The 18,697-nt window shown below is 45.6% G+C and overlaps 1 protein-coding gene across 3 annotated transcripts in view; it reads right to left on the bottom strand.

The window, feature by feature from the left end:
- Positions 1-550: 550 nt before the first annotated feature.
- FNDC1 (fibronectin type III domain containing 1) overlaps positions 551-18,697 on the bottom strand; it is a 100,699-nt gene continuing 82,552 nt past the window's right edge. For all 3 annotated transcript variants that reach the window (XM_081250946.1, XM_081250947.1, XM_081250948.1), the window contains 6 exons: positions 15,945-16,053; positions 11,041-11,120; positions 7,090-7,119; positions 6,162-6,323; positions 4,684-4,806; positions 551-1,315 (listed from right to left, as the gene is read on the bottom strand). In XM_081250946.1, coding sequence (XP_081107072.1) covers positions 1,200-1,315; positions 4,684-4,806; positions 6,162-6,323; positions 7,090-7,119; positions 11,041-11,120; positions 15,945-16,053 — 620 coding nt within the window. In that variant the 3' untranslated portion in view covers positions 551-1,199. The remainder of the gene's footprint in view (positions 1,316-4,683; positions 4,807-6,161; positions 6,324-7,089; positions 7,120-11,040; positions 11,121-15,944; positions 16,054-18,697) is intronic.

Here is an 18,697-nt window from a genome sequence, read left to right as displayed (position 1 = left end):
CCCACTACTGGTTCTTCTACCCTGAAACGTAGAAGACAAACCTTTCATTCCCCAGAGCTGCCTGAGGATGTGGAGGTGCCACTCACGTGGAAAGGACACCACGTTTTAAGAATTAAAGTGTCATTAAATAAACCCTGTCATGCTGCAGTTGAGAGGGGTAAGATGCTTCTATTTCAAGGAGTAGATACTGAGCTAGGCAGGAAAGGCGAAAGAAGTTTTTTTAAACTGGATTTCAAAATCATCTGGGACCTAACATCTTAATCTGGAAACGTACTGGATGTGTCCGCACAGAGACCACCAGTCCATTTTTCACGTGAGGATGGAAGGTGGAAATCACTCAGTTTGCCACTGGCTCACAGCTAGCATGGCTGCATCCCAAGCGTTTCCACAGCTCAGCAGCATTCTCAGAAAGAACACACACCTTGCCATTCTTGCCGTGTTATACAGAGACCTATTCTTTGGACCCTTCTAAGAAGATGTTAATAAACAGCATCTCTGCTCCAAAAAGTCCCACACACATTTATCTAGTGAACAAGTACAAACTTAGCAAGTTTAATCAATGTCTTTGCAGACAAGTGTGGATATGTATATGCATATATACATATATATATATATATATATCGAAATTGAGAATTTACAAGTAAGATTTGATACAATTGGTCTAGTGGTGGGTAAGTCCACAGAATAAATCTTAAGTAGGCTACATTTCCTTTGGTGGCATTTTTAGTAATTCAGTTCTACTGCACAGAAAGGGATCCAAAGCTTAAATTTAGCTACTTTTGGAGGGGTCCAGTGAGAAAAAAGAACATGGGTGGTGTTCCACAAAGCAAGCACCGCGTGTTTATGCTGATCCCGGGAGATATCAAAGTGTCTGAACTTTGTGCCTAAAAAGTATGAAAGTCACACCAGGCGTCCTGGTAGCTGTGTATATCTGCCGTCTCTGGGATGAGCTATTATAAGCAAAACATGTGGAGAAGCAAAGTTAACAGCAACATTGAATTCTGTGTGTGGTCCAAACCAAGAAGTAGGACTGAGCTCCAGATCAAAGATGCCTGAAGTGCCCGGTGTCCACCGTATGGCCTTGCTGACACTGGGGACAGTGAGGCTTGGGACACCATCTCTTCTCCTGCTCACAGGCCCTAGTGCAAGTTAGTCGAGGGGGCCGGGCAGGGCGAGCTTCCAGCACGACCGTCCTGTGGTTACCACTTCCCTGGGATGGAAACCCCACACTCGTACCAGCCCACGTAGTAGTAGGGGGTCCCAAAGCCTATGTTGCCAAAGCTGACTGGCTCCTGGCGGTACTGGCGATAGTAGCCTGGAAGGTAAAAGGAAAGAGAGGAAAGAATAACCAGCAATATTGTGATTTATAATTGGTCCTCATCTCCATTGGAGCACAGAGCTCCTGAAGCCCTTGGAACTTCCTGAGTGACAAGAGCTATACAGGTGTGTGGAATATTATTATATTCATAGTAAACCCTGTTTCAACCACCCCGGAGTTTATGCTAATGACGTGACTTTCGGAAAGCACCTAAGGATGAGGGCTGGTTGCCAGAGGAACCAACCGTGTGATTGTAGTGGGGGAACCTTCAGCCCTACCCACAACTTCCAGGGAGGAGAGAGGGGCTGGAGATGGAGTTCAATCACGAATGGCCAATGATCTCATCAACTGTGCCCAGGTAATGAAGCCTCCAGAAAACCCCCAAAGGACAGGTTTGGAGAGCTTGCAGGTTGGCGAGCACGTGGAGATTCAGGCAGGGTGGTGCTTGGAAGGGGCGTGGATGCCCCCTGCCCTTCCCCACACCTTGCCCTATGCATCTCCTCCACCCGGCTCTTCCCAAGTTACCTCCTTTTATAATAAACCGAAACTTAGTAAGTGAAATGTCTCTCTGAGTTTTGTGAGCCCCTCTAGCAAGTTAATCAAATCCAAAGAGGGGGTCATGGGAACCTCTGATTTATAGCCTGTCCTTATCAGAAAGACAGGTGACAATGTGGACTTGTGATTGGCATCTAAAGTGGATGAAGAGGGCTTCCCTGATGGCGCAGTGGTTGAGAGTCCGCCTGCTGATGCAGGGGACACGGGTTCATGCCTGGGTCCGGGAAGATCCCACATGCCGCGGAGCGGCTGGGCCCGTGAGCCATGGCCCCTGAGCCTGCGCATCCGGAGCCTGTGCTCCGCAATGGGAGAGGCCACAACAGTGAGAGGCCTGCGTATCGCAAAAATAAATAAATAAATAAAGTGGATGAAGAGGGGCAGTCTAGTAGGACTGAGGTCCGGAACTATGGCATCTGATGCTATCTCTGGGTAAATGGTTTCAGAACAGAGTTGAACTGTAGAGCTCCCACTGGTGTTGGAGAATTGCTTGGTGGTGCGGGAATGGAAGCCACACTGGGAAATGGTGTCTGTATCGTAGCATCAAAAGCACCTGAACCAACAGGAAGGATCCTCATCCTTACAACCTCCTTTCAGACAGAAGACTTCTGATAAGTTGTTCTTGCGACAAAAGTTACTTCCAAGTAAATACGGCCATTTTTGTGTGGAGTCACAATACCCAGCCTCTGAGGTTTATCCCAAGGATGATTTGTGGGGGTAATCCAGTCTCCACATGTGTGACACAGGTAGGAAAGGGTGCTCATCAGTCCTCCCTCCCTCTCCACAGAGGAAGATCGTTTTAGTCCATCACAATGGAGCACTCCCAGTAGGGCAGGCCCTGAGCTGCGCAAGCAACCTTAACCAAGATTCGCACAGAATCTGGGGCCCCTGACTTGCCTAGAACCTCAGGCCTCCAAGATGTACTTCTTGGAATCTGCGGTAGAGTTTCAGATCTTTCAAGTAAATCTCTCAGAGGAAAGAATCCTGCAGCAGTTCTGACCACTTCTCCTTTCAAGAAGAAGCAATGCTCCAACCTCCTCAGAAAATGTTGGCAACTCAACAGCTGCTCTCACCCCTTTGGCCCTGTGTCCTCTTGTCAGATGAAAGGTTACCTGCCATTCCGCCACTGAGTTTCTGATGAACCAGCACCTCTGTTCAGAGCCAAAACCATGACAACAGTCACAGAAACACAGTGAAATACAAATAAGGCATTTAATACTAACCCTGGGGCACTGCAAGATCCTGAAACAATTAAGACATGTGGTATATTATGTATGTTTATTGTGATTGTTAATTTTCTGTGTCAACTTGGCTAGGATATGGCATCCAGCTATTTGGTCAAATATTTTTCTAGGTGTTTCTGTGGAATTATTTTCCAGATGAGATGAACATTTCCATCAGCAGACTTTAAGTAAAGCAGATTACTCTCCACAATGTGGGTGGGCCTCATCCAACTAGTTGAAGGCCCTAGTAGGAAAGGACTGACTTTCCCTGAAGAGAGGGGTCTTCTGCCAGAAGCCTGCCTTTGGACTAATTGCAGCATTGGCTCTTCCCGGGGTCTCTAGCAGGCTTGCTGGCCCACCCTGTAGATTTTGGACTTGCCAGCCTCCACAATCATAGAGCCAGTTCCTTAAAATAAATCTTGTTCTCTCTCTCTCTTTCCCTCTCTCCATCTCTGTCTCTCTCTCTCTCTCTTTCTCCCACTGGTTCTGTTTCTCTGGAGAACCCTGCCTAATATACTTGTTTTACTGTTTTGTGTATTTTAATGTATCTTAATTTTTTGAAAAGGGGTAATCTTTGTACCACCTATGGTATTTTTTTTCCAAACTAAAAAATGTTAAAGATCCGAGCATCTTATATCTTAAAAAATGCCAGATCACTAGACGTGCTGGACTTCATTCAGTTGTTCTGTTTATTTGGGGGCTTGGGGCAGTTAGTAATGTCTTACAAGTTGTTAACTTTGAGATAATACACTTATCTTCACCTTGCAATGCCATCATGAAATAGTTGATACGTGACCTCCTGAAGCATACCGTGGTTGGTTTGTACTTGTCTATTTTTTCTTTCTCTGGACTCTTGTCCTGGCGTTCTCCACCTGGAAGGCCCTCTAACCTTCGCATGTATTTTTATGACTCAGCTCAGACTCTGGCTCTTCTGAAAACCCTCCCTGGAAGCCTCAAGCGGCAGCCCGCGCCCTTTGAACTCAGAGAGTAACTATAATCTGCACAATTACCTGACCATGGGACAATCACGTGACATAACTCTTGTCCTTATGTGTACTTTAAGTTGCTTTGGCTCTTAGTTACCTTTCACATATTTATCCTCCCTTCCCAATTACTGACCATGTTTCCTGCGAGTAGGGGTAAGGTCTTATATTCCTTTGTGTCCCTACCTCTCCAAGGCTCACCCTAAACCCAGCATGTGGTAGGAGTATTTTGTTTCTTCCTTGTTTTTTTTTTTTTTTTTTTTTTTTTTGCGGTACGCGGGCCTCTCACTGCTGTGGCCTCTCCCGTTGCGGAGCACAGGCTCCGGACGCACAGGCTCAGCGGCCATGGCTCACGGGCTCAGCCGCTCCACGGCATGTGGGATCTTCCCAGACCGGGGCACGAACCTGTGTCCGCTGCATCGGCAGGCGGACTCTCAACCACTGCGCCACGAGGGAAGCCCCCTCTTCCTTGTTTTTATGCTCCAAAATTCTGCTAATATCCATCTTCAAATGGTAAACCAAATGCGGAGCTACAGTGACTTTTCTCCTTATATCAGCCCTCCTCTCCACCCCCTGGCATAGTACCCTGGGCCTCTGCTCACATTACCTTGAATGGCAGGGAGGGCTTCTATGTAGGACTGAGGCCCTGTTCTTCCATCCAGGTGTGAATCCACAAATTGACAGTGGTCTTCACCTCTTCCCCAACTGTCCCCAATGCTGTAGAAGGTATCTGCATAAAGGAATACGATGAGTCAGTGAGGGCTCCAGAACTGCCACAGCTGGCTGAGGAATTTGCACAAGCTTTGAAGTGGGCACATGACTTAAACTCTGTGTGTCATACCTTCCATGTTTGAAAGAGGGTGATAATGGCACCGATTTCAAAGTGTTATAAGGATTCAGCAAGATCGGGTATGCTAAATACTTAGCAGGTGTTCATTAAATGGAAACTACTAAGATTATAGGCATTTTCAGCCTGTAGATGGGAGACCTTTCTACTCTTTGGTTTAAAAAAAAGGAGGAAACTCTGATAGGCAGAGACTGTATTATGAAATAATTGTGAAAAGTATGAATACCTAGAAAAATAGAAGAAACTCTTTTCATACATAACTAGAAGTAGGGTGTGTGCCTGTAGCATGAGGCGCTGTCCTTGGTCCTGAACCAGAGCTGCACAGTAGGGCAAAGTTGCTTCTCTCAACCCTGGGATACCAGACATGGCTGTGTAACCTCTCCCAGGAATTCTGAACCAGAGGAACAAAAGGGCGGTGTGTGCAAGAGGGAAAGAAAGAGCAGCAGGAGACAAACAGACCGGCTGTAGGGAGAGGCATACACACGGAGACATTGCAAGAGCGGGGGATGGTTGGGGAGAGTTTGACATTATCTAGAAATGATGAGCACTAGCAACCTATGACAAAATATAAACCAGCTGAGGGAACGTTTTCTTTCTTTTTAAATGTATGTACTAGAAAAATTAAAAGTTGTGCAAATTTTGAAATACAAAACAATTTTGGGTAGGTGGGTGAGTTAAAACCAGCAGGGTAGAAATGGCATTTTGAAATGTTAGTAGTTCAAGGTAAATACTTATGTTATTCTTTGTTTTAATCCCCTACCATGATGAAAACAATGTAATTTTTGGACACAGAACAAATAGTGCATCTCATATATGTTTCACCATCCACATTGTTTCTCTGTAAAGTTGTTCCAATGGCAAAAATCATAGGGGGTACTTTTCCTCAATACTTCCAGCTTACACTCATACCTTAAAGAAACTTAAAAGCCGTTTTTCTTCGTTGTTAATGTTATGGGATTAACAACAAAGAAAAACAGCCTTTAAGTTTCTAACAGAATTTTGGATTTCATTCCTAAAAAGTAGTCGATTTAAAATATGTACATATATTCCTGGGTACCAGTGTAAATACTAGTCACTCCAGAATAGAGCCTGCAAAGCTGGTTTGCACTTGAGCCAGACTGAGATGTGATGGGTCCATACCTCAAATGCATTCTGATGCACCTGCTACGTCAAGTTAGCATCTGATAAACTAAAAGCTTTCCACACCTTCCCATAGCACACCATCCCTAAAGACCTACCTTTCAGGTTATCACTGAGGTAGATCTTATACCGCAGTGAATTACAAAGAACGACTCCCACAAACTTTCTGTACCACGTCCGCTTCACGTACTGTCGGCCGTGGCAGTCCGTGTAGCCAGGGTCATGTTTGAAAGCAAATGGGATCCAGATGGGCTCACCACCTGGACGACACACAGCACACCTTCTAAGTCATGGCGTTTCACAGTGTTTATTCTTGCACAAAATACCAGAGAATCTGATTTATTCACTTGGACTTCCCCTTCTCTCAGGGCTTTTCTGAGCAGTTTTCCCACCTCCCAGTGGTCTCTGGCTGTCTTTTCTCTTCTTTCTTTGTACTGAAGTACAAGTGGGGAGTTCCTTGTACCTGAATGCAGTTAACGTATTTGCATTTCTATAAAGGATTCTCAGAGTAAGAAAAAGCCTAATTTAAGCCAAGGAACATAAGCTATAATGGCAAATTTGACCTTGCAGGGCATGTCACCCTACCTCCCCACCCTCAAAATCCCTCAGCACAGGCACCTCCTGTTCTTGTCACTCATAAGACCAACCCTGAACTTAAGCAATAGGTCTTTCTTGGTCTATTTGAAAAACAAAGTAAAATTTTGTCGTACACTTAATGCATTTTGCTATCTTTTCAGCAATTTAAAATATTCAAAGGGGTTATGAAAATAAAGTTATCTATTTTCATAGATACTGGCCACCCATAATGGTTTTTATAGATATTGGCTGCTATGGCCCTATTTTAAAATTTCCAGAACATGCTTTTCCCTAGATTAGGATGATGGGTGCAAAGAAACCATAGAAGTTGTCAGAAAATTATGAAAATACAAAAATGGTTCAGCGTGTCTACTTGTAACCATAAGAATCTCATATTCAATATTCAACTTGATTACTAGAATGTCAAGTTTATCAAGAAGAGGAACTTACCTGGTGGCCTCACAACAAGCAAAGGATTATCTGTAGAATGAAAAATAAATAATTGACTTCACTATTACATCACACAACAATGCAACTGTTGAAATGTGTTTTTTTTTTGTAATTAAAAGAGCTAACCAAGCTAGAATAGATAAAGAAAGTGTAAGATTCGTTTGACAGATGCCAAGACATTCCCTTAGTTTTTTTTTTTTTTTTTTTTTTTTTGTCCTTGGGTATTTTTAATGAGCCAACCAAAGAAAAACCAAAACCAGTGGACAGTACATTTGCAAGATCAGTAATTGAATGATATAAGCAAATCTACAGTGATTAAACTCATTTGCAAAATAAGCATTAGTGGTTTTGAGAATGGTGAGAATTTTGTAGGACAGAAGTTCATCTGAAATTAATGTGTAGTGTTGGATGAAGATTTATCTAACAATTGTAAACTGCAGTTTAAAAAATTATCTACTTATCTGTATACAGAATAACCAACATTTTGAGTGCAAAATCCTATGTATTGTTAAACAGTAACCGATTAATTTAATTATCATGACAACGTCAGGACTATTATTATTATTCCCAATTCTACCAGAAGAAACTGGGGCATAGTGAAGGTCAAACTTGGCCCAAGGTCACTTGGGGAGCCCAGGCACTCTGACACCTGACTTTTAATGTCTACATTATACTAAACTTGCATATTCAAAGCCTTACAAATTTTTAGATTTTTCAAGTTTTCCAAAACAGACTCTTTAAAAAGATTTGCTTTTATTTAAATAAATAGTGCTTATGCACTGAGTTAGTAGTTACAATTTTTAGAAGTTGAAATTTATAGCCCGTCTCATTTTATGGTTTTGAAAATTCAATAGAAGGTAACACAAGTCAGATGCCATCATCCTAGACTGAAGGACATCTCCATTGCACAGAAAGGAAAAGCTACTTCTATCACAGGAATATTTGTGCTATCAGAATTATTCTGTAACAGACTGCTCCTAGAGAGGAACAACATAAACAAGAAATAGAGTGGGCTCTATGTTCACGAACACCATGGTTGAAATACTTGAACTCTCTGAGCCTACATCATCTTTTATCCAATAAGGATAATCCCCGTTTTGCAAGCTTGTTGTGAGACACATTGTTATTATTAACAAGCTCTCTCCAGACGTGAGTCAGAAGCTCCGTGTCTCTTACTTAATCTTAGCCTATGAAATGGAGATCCTAATGTCTACCTCACAAAGGTGTAAGGTTTGAGCAAACATGTGAAATGACTATAATTTTCCACTGTGTTTTAAGTAGCTGAGCCATAGCTCAAGTGAATAGTGCCATTAGATACATAGCTCTACCTGGAGGTAGGATGCTAGTTTCAGGTCCTCCGTCTTTTCCAATTAGAACGAACGGCCTGGTTCTTCTGAAGCTACCCAAGTTCTATTCCCTCAGTGTTCTCTCTAGTCAGTGAACTTCGCGTAAAGCCCCTTCCTCTAAAGGGAAGGCAGCTTATGTGAGCAGAAGTGGGAGGGAGAGCATAGTCCCTTTGGACTCCTGATAACCCCCAGTAACACAAAGGGCCATCTCAGTTCCTACAGAGTATTCAAAAGGGAAAAATCATCTCAACCAAGCCCCTCTCCCTTAGTTTTTATTTTCTAGGCATTTCCTTTCAAGAAATACTCTTTTCCATTTATATTGTCTTGTTATTTATATAGAAGGTGTGGGTCCTTGAAGATAATATTTTGACATTGGGTACTACAAAATAATTCAATACTCATTATGTTTTAAAATGTGTCCATCTTGGGAAAACAGTTCAGTGGTTTCCTAAAAAAGTAAAAACACACACCTACTATGCAATCCATCCATTCTACTCTTGAGTATTTACCCAAGAGAAATTAAAGCATATGTCCTTAAAAATACTTGTACATGAATGCTCATGGCAGATTTATTTGTAATAGTCCAAAAGTAGGAACAATCCAATGTCTATTAACAGGTGAATAGATACAAACTGTGGCACATACAATGGAATATTGCTAAGTAATAAAAAAGAATGAACTACTTATAAATATGACAACATGGATGGATCTCAAAAGGATGCTAAGTGAAAGAAGCCAGACAAAAGAACTCACACTGTGTGATTCCACTGATATAAAATTCTAGAAAGTACAAATGAATCCATAGTGACAGAAGGCCCATGAGTGGTTGTCTGAGAAGAGGGGAGAGGATGGGCACACGGGGAGGGAAGGGAGGGCTGGATTGTACAGCAGCAGGAAGAGACTGTCGGGGTGATGGAGCTGTTCACCAGCATGACTGCAGTCATGGCTCCAAGGGTATAAACATACCTCAAAACTTCCTCAGCTGTACATTTTGAGGATGAACAGTTTACTGTATGCCATTTCTACCTCAATAAAGCTGTTTTAAAACATGTCTAGGGCTTCCCTGGTGGCGCAGTGGTTGAGAGTCCGCCTGCCGATGCAGGGGACACGGGTTCGTGCCCCGGTCCGGGAAGATCCCACGTGCCGCGGAGTGGCTGGGCCCGTGAGCCATGGCTGCTGAGCCTGCACGTCCGGAGCCTGTGCTCCACAACAGGAGAGGCCACAACAGTGAGAGGCCCACGTACCGCAAAAAAAAAAAAAAAAAAAAAAAAAATGTCTATATCTTAGCCCAAATAGTGCCACTTAATATGAAACTACATTATAAGGAATTCTGCTTTAGAAGAAGTTCATTTTTATAAAATACAGGCCAGGTAAACATGGGCCATCCTTTTTTTTTTTTTTAATTATCACAGAGTAAAATTACTTTTTTAGGGTACACATCCTATGAATTTTTTTTTTTTTTTTTTTTTTTTGCGGTACACAGGCCTCTCACTGTTGTGGCCTCTCCCGTTGTGGAGCACAGGCTCCGGACGCACAGGCTCAGCGGCCATGGCTCACGGTCCCAGCTGCTCCGTGGCATGTGGGATCCTCCCGGACTGGGGCACGAACCCGTGTCCCCTGCATCGGCAGGCGCCACCAGGGAAGCCCCATCCTATGAATTTTTAACACACGTATAGACTCATGGAACTCCACCACAGTCACACACAGCACATTTTCATCCCCCCAAATCTGCTTTGTGCTGCCCCTTTGTGCAGACCGTTCATTCTGACATCATCTGCTGTCTCTAAAATAAAGCGACATACCACTGGCTCTAAGTGTAAATGCTTGTTTCACTCTCCTGCTCTTAGGAAAGAATCTAACCAAATGGAAGCGACAGGCGTGTTAGTGTGGAGCCGACCCAGCTGGGCTTCTGTAAGTGCCTGTCCTGGGACCATGGGTACCAACTCCCCAGCCTGGCTTCCTATACAGAAAGGCTGCCAAGCCGGCACCTGCCACCATGGGCCAGCTCTGTGTGTACTGCCTCAGACCGTGACCACGGGGACATTTCACGGAAGGGCTTGAGAGCTCTGCACACCAGCATCCCAAAGGAGGGACATCCTCTGAGTGATATTGCTTGCAAGACGGACAGTGTTTTAATTAGACCCTCCATATTAAGTAGAGACATTTTTGTCTCCTAGTAAAGGAAGCAACTTAGAGATTTGACTAATTGAAAGAAGCAACTGGCCCTCAGGTCACATGACATTTATGCTCTTCAGCTGTTTGCAATTAAAAAACAAAAGGAATTTATCTCTGTAACTAAATCTCTACTGATAGATTCAAACTTATCTTCCCCACACGGTTGAAAACTAGACGTTTTCCCCCCCTTTTCATTGGAATTTGACCTTTTCACTTCCCAGGCAGTTCCAATGAAGATTACTTTAAATTTTATTATCCAACTTTTAGCTTAGCAAAGAAAATCCTGTTTATCTTATAAAATGACACCCAGTATGAACTGATTAAAGAGAAGAGGATTTAACTTCTTCAGTTTTTATTCTATTGTAGACATGACTTCAGATTATTTGTTTTTAAGAAAAGGAAAAAAACGAGAATATGAAGTCACCCATACCTGATTCTGTGACAAATGAGACTGAAGGGCTGATAGGTCCATAGCCGTGAGGATTTTTGGCTTGAACTTTAAAGTAATACCTGAAATTGGAAGAAAACATTTTTTGAAAGAGAACCTTGTTTAATTTTTGTGTAATGAGACAAACACCCAAACTATTCAGCACCTACCCTGTGGCAGGGTTCGAGTCCTATTTTTCACAAACGCATACACCACTGCTATTCTTCGGGTTATTTCTAAACTTTCTCATTTTCGAATAACTTTTCAAAACAATACATGTGACTAACGGGAACAGAGGGGCATACCGGGCAAACAGGTCACTTAGATTGTGTGTGTTATTTAGAGCATCAAGGGTTGAACTGCCCCGCGCGGGCCCGTCCTTGGATGCAATGGTCTCCTCTTGTCCCGTCTTGAGTTCTACTGACCCGAGAGAGAAGCTGGAGCGGTGAAACGCTTACCAAGCAGAATTCCAATCGTAACCTAATTCTCATCACTGGACTGTGTGTGAAAAAGCAGGATGTTTGACAGTGTGACGATGCAAACCCATTGTTGGCAGGGAGAAGGCTAAGCAGTCCTGAGGCTGGTCTCCCCGGGGGAACTAACATGACAGCAACGTTCCGGGTGCAGGACAAGTGCTGTGCTTGGCTCGGGAGCCTTAAAGTCACTGAGTTTCCTTCCAGCTTCTGTGCCTCGAGGAAAGAGAAGCAAGTCCGGGAAGGGGAAGTGGAAAAGGCCTGGAGAGGCTTTGCTGTGGATTAATCTTTTTCTTGGAACGAAGAATGTGCTAGAAAGCACATTGTCTGAATCAGCCTGTTCATCTAGAGGGAGAATGACAAGCCAGGTAGATTGGGAGTCCCAGAGCATCTTACTTTGGACTCTGATGAGCTATAGGACCAAAAGTGGTGATAAGAAAATACTGGAAACCAGCACAGTTAAGACCCACTCTACCTACTGCTCATCTCTGTGTTGTCCTCCCCTCTGGGATTCCAGGTGTTATCTGTGCTCTCTTGGTCCCTAACTATCAATACTTCCAGGTAAAGAAGGCGGGTTAAAAAATCCCTGTGAGGGGAAGCTCTCCACCACTTCAGAGAGTTCAGAAGGAGTCTTGGTTTCCAGCCAGCAGAAGCTACACTTCAATGCTACAAGATCCTATATTTGATTGTCAGACACACAGATCACATGCACTAATTAAGATACCCTCCATTTTTAAACGGAGAATTATTTACATTTAGAGAGCAAAGGCATGTGTCCGCGGCACCTTTGCCCTGGCACCAAGCCTCCTGAGTTTCTGAGCTTCTGAGAACCCCAAGGGAGCCTCTGGTCTCACAGTTACACAGAGATATTTGACTTGGGGTTTGCTTAAACAGAACGCAAAGAAAAGCCCATTCGGTAAAATCAAGCCTTCTTTTAAGCTTTCCAAGAAAGTATATTCACGTCTCATTTAGGACAGAATCCTTTTTTAACTTTCATTTTTTTTAATACAAAAGATATGCACAATTAAGAACATAGGAATTCCCAACTCTCAATTCACTCAGCATTTCGTGTTTTCTCAGTTGTGCGTCCTTTTCACCCAGCGGTCATGGGGTTGCTTCAGGCAGACTCTGCTGGTAGGTCAAACAGTGGGTTGGGTGCACATCAATGACAACAGTCCAACCTTACGGATACTTCTTTGTCCTTAAAAAAATAGGAGGGCTTCCCTGGTGGCGCAGTGGTTGAGAGTCCGCCTGCCGATGCAGGGGACGCGGGTTCGTGCCCCGGTCCGGGAGGATCCCACATGCCGTGGAGCGGCTGGGCCCGTGAGCCATGGCCGCTGAGCCTGTGCATCCGGAGCCTGTGCTCCGCAACGGGAGAGGCCACAGCAGTGAGAGGCCCACGTACCGCAAAAAAAAAAAAAGGAAATCGAAACCTAGAGAGTGACACTGATATTCCGAGGCTACCGGGGACCTTTCTGTTGAATATTTCTCAAGCCGTCCCTGGAGCCAAGCTGCTACCCCTTCCCCAGCTCCACAGAGGGAAACACCCTGTGCAGCTGAGGAGATGGCACAGGGATGACCAATTGGCTGAGAGAGACTATTGCGATTTCTCGGTTGTAACCATTGGGTTTGACCACTGAAACCTACGTCTTCTCCAAATCTACCCTCCTGTCCACACGATAATTCCAGTCCTCCACAAAGCCCACAGGGCCCAGTTCTAAAGACGTATTTCCACTTGAACACGCCTAATATGTCAAAGTAAGTTTAAATATGCTGAGCTGAAAAACAACATGGGATTAGGAAAGAAGTAAAATTCCTATTTTCAAAAACCACATTAAACTTTTTCTACGGACTAAAATGGATATTTCATACCCTGAAGAGTCTCTGTTTCACCCAAGTAACAAAAGCAATCCATGCCTTGCCTTCTTACATAAGCTTCTGGCACCTTCTTTTGAATAGCCTCCATGGTGACAAATCTTTGTACTTTAGGTATGGACTTAAAATATGAAGAGTCCAGAAAGTGATTCAGGGCTGAGTTGGGTGAATAAGGTGGACAATGCCCACTTAATCTTGTCAAAAAAGAAGATTCAGTTATAAAGAACCAAAGCCAGTTTTTACATCCTGTCTCCTCTTGGGCTGGACCGACTGCTGCGTCTCTTACGGGGACTCTGAAGGGGGACCTGAGAAGCCCTGAGGACTGTACAGAAGGTCGGGAGACGCAGCCTCCATGGGATAAGCACGTGGACGCTCCAGTGAGCCCATTGGAGATGCCCTGCGTTAGGGGAAACGCGGGGAAAAATGAGCGTCCTTACATCGTGGCACGCTTCCAGGGCTGTAAAAGCTCAGCAGCTGTTGTGGGGGGTGCGGAGGAAGCCTCTGTAGGAGGAAGCACACGCCCCGCTTTCCAGCCAGCCCACTCCCTCCGCAGGACGCACGAACCACGGGGCAGGGGCGGCTGCTGCTCCCAGCCTGTCTATCAGGGCGCCCAGTATGGGTGGACGCAGGACTCAAGCCTCAGGGGACACTAGGGCCCTCTGGGACCGGCTGGCCCAGGCTCCAGCCTCCTCTCCTCCCCACTTCCCCATCCCCCCACTCCCCCACATCAGCCTCCCTCTCTTCCTTAAACCCACCAGCTTCCCAACACCTTTCCTGCCTGGAGCAACTTGACCTGCTCATCCACCTTCTCCAGGTGAAGTGCTGTTTATCTTACTCCCCACGGAAGCTCACGTGACTGCACACTAACCCCCAAGATCAGGCAGAAAGCCCCCTATCATACCCTCAGAGCCCAGTGTACTTCTCACTCACAACACTGGCCGGGGAAAGTTCATACTTATACGTCGATAAACCATCTGCCTCCACCAGGCTGTGCGAGCCATGAGGGGCCACGGTGTACTGTGTGCCCCTGCCCCACGTGCTCCCCACGCCCACTGCTCTCTCCTGTGTGCAGCCCGGTGCCTGGCCTGAGCAGACACTCAGTTAGCACCTACCGGTGGATCGTGGACACTCAGTCATACCTACTGAAAGAATGAATAAACCATCCTACATAACCATGCCCTGATATTATTCACAACTCAGCATCAGTTTGGTACCAAAAGTTGCCACAGGAACGCTGGACTGCGGAGGGTGCGGGAGACTGGGATTTGCAAGGAGCCATGAGGCCAAACATCCCTAAGGCCTCTTTCAGCTGATACTGAGGCTGTAAAAACATTCACTCTGCCCACAATAAAAAGAAATGGGATGTTGACTTCGTTTTCTTTAGTTTTATTCTTTTCGTAATGAATCAATTTTTCGTTACTATCAGAGAAGAAGAGCTAAGACAAGTGCTCCCTCAGTTTCCTGTGTTTTATTTGCTGGATCTCAAAATTTATAACAGTTTGTGAAAGCGCAGTGCAAGGGAGCCCAGGACATTAGCAGGCCCTGAGGAAAGTTCTCCGCTAGTGCAGAAGTCTCTCAGTGCCCAAGGACATTGTCCAGTTTCTATCCCTTTCAACACATTTCTGTTTAAGGAGAGTATTTTGTTCCAATCTCCTCTGTGTTCCTCTGACTCTATAAAAAATGGGAGACCCTGGGTCCAAGTCACTTCACGTAAAACACTTTGCTATGGAAATACAGTGGCTTGACGTGACACGGTGTGCTAGAGCCATTCTACAGGCTTCAGAGAGCCAATCGTTAAATATCAGGAATTCCGCAGAGCCAGAGTTGCTCAAAATTGGCCACGGTGGGAGAAATTGGCAAATACCATAAACCAGCTGTTATTGTTTTGGGTTTTTCTTCCCAGAGAGCCAGTTTACAAGCATACCACAGCTCGACCATTGTGTTCTTTCCTGATGGCTGTTACCAACAAAACTACATAGTATAAAAGAGGAAATGCACACTCATGCTGTTTGTACCCTCGAAACAAGTTCTGCATATTTCACACTGGGGGCTCCCTCTCAGATGGCCCTCTGGCTAGTGAGCCACTGCCCCGACTAGGTTACACGCTTCTTGTAACCGTTATTAATGGGTAGAATACATCTTTCTTGAGTGATCTGAACTTGTACAGTATAGAGTCTGAGTAATTGCTGCTCCATCAATGTCACGTACAAAGCTTGTGCTGCCTAAGCCACCGTGGTTTGAGTGCAAACAGATCGATCCCCTTTCAACACACAGAGCAGCCTTTCCTTCCCCAATGGTGGGTAGTTTTAGTCTCCGGAAAATAGGGAACAAAATAGAAATACAATAATCTAACAATTACGGTGCCCACAGTGCTTTCTCCTAAGAAAAATACATGACATATGGTGAGCATTCATTGATAGTCTATGAGAACTAACTAGAGAATTCAAAAGAAACCATAAAAACATTTTTGATTAATCCTTTCCTTTTCAACCTAAGGATATATCCATGACCAGGCACATAGGTCTCATTTTCTGTTTGTAAATGACTGACACATCATACCTCGTGTTTGGCTTCAGGTTCTCAATGGGCAGGTGAGTTACTGATGAAGCTTGGGTGGACCACTTGTTCCTGATGAAGTCTTCATAGGATGCACTGTAAACCAAGTAACCTATAAGTGGAAGGGAGGCAGAACCCAATGAGCAACAAGGAACCACATCACACCAGAGGCATAACCCAGGGGAGGACGATGGGGAGGAAACAGTGGCGTGGAGGCAGCTCTGTGCGAGAAGTCAAGAGGGGAGTGTGTTGGGTCAGACGGGATAGAACGCTGGTACCCGCTGGTGAAACCAGATGCAGATGACGAAATTAAAGACTCCTCCTGATGACTAGCTGGTTCCCTACTTCTCTTCCGCGTCCTCATCTCCCACGTTCCCTGGCCTTCCTCATCTCCTTAGAACTGATCACGTCTGTGAACGCGCAGCAGAGGAAAAGAGCAGTGACCTCCACACAAGTTTTTAAGAAGTTCCCGGTAGAGATACATACAATTGTCCTTCACGTGAAACGAAGAGACCGTGATGGTGAATGCCGTGTGTGTGGCTGGAGGACCCCAGGCTCACGGCGGGTGATCTCCTCACGTGAAACGAAGACACCGTGATGGTGAATGCCGTGTGTGTGGCTGGAGGACCCCAGGCTCACGGCGGGTGATCTCCTCACGTGAAACGAAGACACCGTGATGGTGAATGCCGTGTGTGTGGCTGGAGGACCCCAGGCTCACGGCGGGTGATCTCCTCACGTGAAACGAAGACACCGCGATGGTGAATGCCGTGTGTGTGGCTGGAGGACCCCAGGCTCACGGCGGGTGATCTCCTCACCTACTGCTACCGGCTCTCCTTCAGTTTCCAGTTGTTGAATATCTCTGCCTGCCCTTGACCTCGATGTCTAGTGACAACAGTCAGGCAGCTCTTTTCTCTGCCTTATCTGCTGCTAATGGGCCTCAGCGGGTGGGCCCTCAGCCCTGACACCTGCCCAGCCTTCAAGGCTGCCTCATCAGGCCAGGCGAAGCTCACGTCACAGCTTCACACATTCTTTACTTACGTTGGAAGGAAATCGTTGTCAAGTACTTTCTACGTGCCAGACATCAGGCCGAACCCTTTGGATTAAGTTTTACTTTGATGAATTCTCCTGGACATAGGTTTCCCTGCCCTCATTCTGACACATGAGGAGACTGAGTCTTAGAGAGGGGGTAAAAATCTGGTCCAAGTTCACATTCGTTAATTCATTCAACAAATATTTACTGTGTGCCTTCTATGTGTCAGACACTGCACTAAGTGCTGGAGGTCAAATGGTGACTCGTTTTATCTAAAACTCCAGGAGCAGTAGGCAGGCAGGCAAACAGGATGATACAGCCGTGATGAGAACTAAGAAGGAGCAGCCCATGTGCTGGGGGATACGGGGTGGGCAGAGCTTCCCAGGGCCCCGAAATGGGGCTGATGACTGAAGGATGGGAAGTAGCTAAGATGCATGGTAGGAGGTGGGGTGGATTCCAGGTAGAGGGAAGTCCTGGGCAAAGATGCTGAAGAGGGAGGAAGCAGGAGAAGGCGGAGCCTCCGAGTGGCAGGGTGGGAGGAGGGGGCGATAAGAAATGAAGCTGAGGAAGCACAAAATGGAAAACATATGCAGGGCCCTTTGGTCACGAAGGTTTTGCTTTTCATTCTAGAAGAAAGGGAACACGTCGAAGGGGTGACACAACAAGACTGTCTTCATTTCTCTGGTGCAAAACGGAGAACCGACAGGGTGTGGGCCATGGATGGGACGGTCTAGCTAGACAGCTGTCACAATATCCAGGTGAGAGGCGGTGACAACTCAGGTTCCGTGGTGTTAATGGAAGGAAATGGACGCATGCAAGAGAAATCTGGAAGGTGAAGCTGACAGGATTTAGTGATGAACTGAATATGGAGGGGAAATGAAAGGAGATTTTATGATGACTCCAAAGCTTCAAGCTTGCAAAAATGCATGGAAAAGTGAGGGCTTCTCTGAGATAGAAAGCCCAGATGAGCGGGTTTGGGGCTCTGAAGGATCATGAGTTTGATTGTGGATATGCTGAGTCTGAGATGCTTTGGAGACATCCCGGTGATAATGTCAAGTAGACATGATTTTACTGTTTGAGGCTCAGAGGAGAGGCAGGCTGGGCCTTGAGCTATAAACCAATGACTCCTCTCCCAGAAAAATTAAAACCGTGTGCGTGGGTAAAATGCTGGAGCGAGAGAACACAGAGTAAGAGGAAAAGAGAACTTAGGACCAAGCCTTCGGCAAGTCTGATCTCTAATGTTTGGTCAAAGAGGGTGAGCCTGTGAGGGAGACTCCGGTTGAGAGAATTGGATCGCAGGTCAGGGAGGAAAAGATCCATAGCATCAAACGCATCTAAGAGGCAAACAACTTTATTCAGCAACCTGTTCTCTCTGATCGCCTCCATTAAGACCTATTCTGCTGACGGGAAGAGTGGATTAGAGTCACACAGCGAATTACCGAGCGCACAGTGGGCAGAAGCAGAGGCACTGGGCTCCGAAGCCTTCCCACGCTGCTTTCTGGAGGAATTCGTTCTTCTCTTTTGTCAACAAATATCTCATGGGGACCTGGGAAGGGCTGCTGCTCTCTCCACAGGGCTCCCTCCTCCTCTGAGGACGGCCACATCAAGCCACACATGCTGCATATAACAAAGGCACAGCCTCACACACGTGCCCGAGGAGCCCTGCTTTGACGGGTCTGCCCGGCTCATCTGCCTTGAAATCAACTCCATTAGAACCCTGTGCTTC

Source organism: Mesoplodon bidens (genome assembly GCF_964165515.1).
Source record: "Mesoplodon bidens genome assembly, chromosome: 12".
Classification (NCBI taxonomy): Eukaryota; Metazoa; Chordata; class Mammalia; order Artiodactyla; family Ziphiidae; genus Mesoplodon; species Mesoplodon bidens.
This window is presented reverse-complemented; position numbering and strand designations above follow the sequence as displayed.